Source organism: Leptonychotes weddellii, unplaced genomic scaffold, assembly GCF_054177405.1.
Source record: "Leptonychotes weddellii isolate Sample4059 unplaced genomic scaffold, ASM5417740v2 HiC_scaffold_268652, whole genome shotgun sequence".
In the NCBI taxonomy this organism is placed as follows: Eukaryota; Metazoa; Chordata; class Mammalia; order Carnivora; family Phocidae; genus Leptonychotes; species Leptonychotes weddellii.
This window is the reverse complement of record NW_027861586.1, coordinates 1-255: the sequence shown is the minus strand read 5'-3', so window position 1 is coordinate 255 and position 255 is coordinate 1. Positions and strand designations below refer to the sequence as shown.

At 69.0% G+C, this 255-nt stretch overlaps 1 protein-coding gene across 1 annotated transcript; it reads left to right on the top strand.

The window, feature by feature from the left end:
- Positions 1 to 5: 5 nt before the first annotated feature.
- On the top strand, positions 6 to 252 carry LOC145718973 (histone H2A type 1-H-like; the record flags this gene model as incomplete). The annotated part of the gene is made up of 1 exon (XM_081810485.1): positions 6 to 252. A coding segment is annotated over one exon (247 nt), but the record flags the coding sequence as incomplete, so codon positions are not given.
- Positions 253 to 255: the final 3 nt, after the last annotated feature.

Here is a 255-nt window from a genome sequence, read left to right as displayed (position 1 = left end):
TCCGCAAGGGCAACTATTCGGAGCGGGTCGGCGCCGGCGCGCCCGTCTACCTGGCTGCCGTGCTGGAGTACCTGACGGCCGAGATCCTGGAGCTGGCGGGCAACGCGGCGCGCGACAACAAGAAGACGCGCATCATCCCGCGCCACCTGCAGCTGGCCATCCGCAACGACGAGGAGCTCAACAAGCTGCTGGGCCGCGTGACCATCGCGCAGGGCGGCGTCCTGCCCAACATCCAGGCCGTGCTGCTGCCCAAGA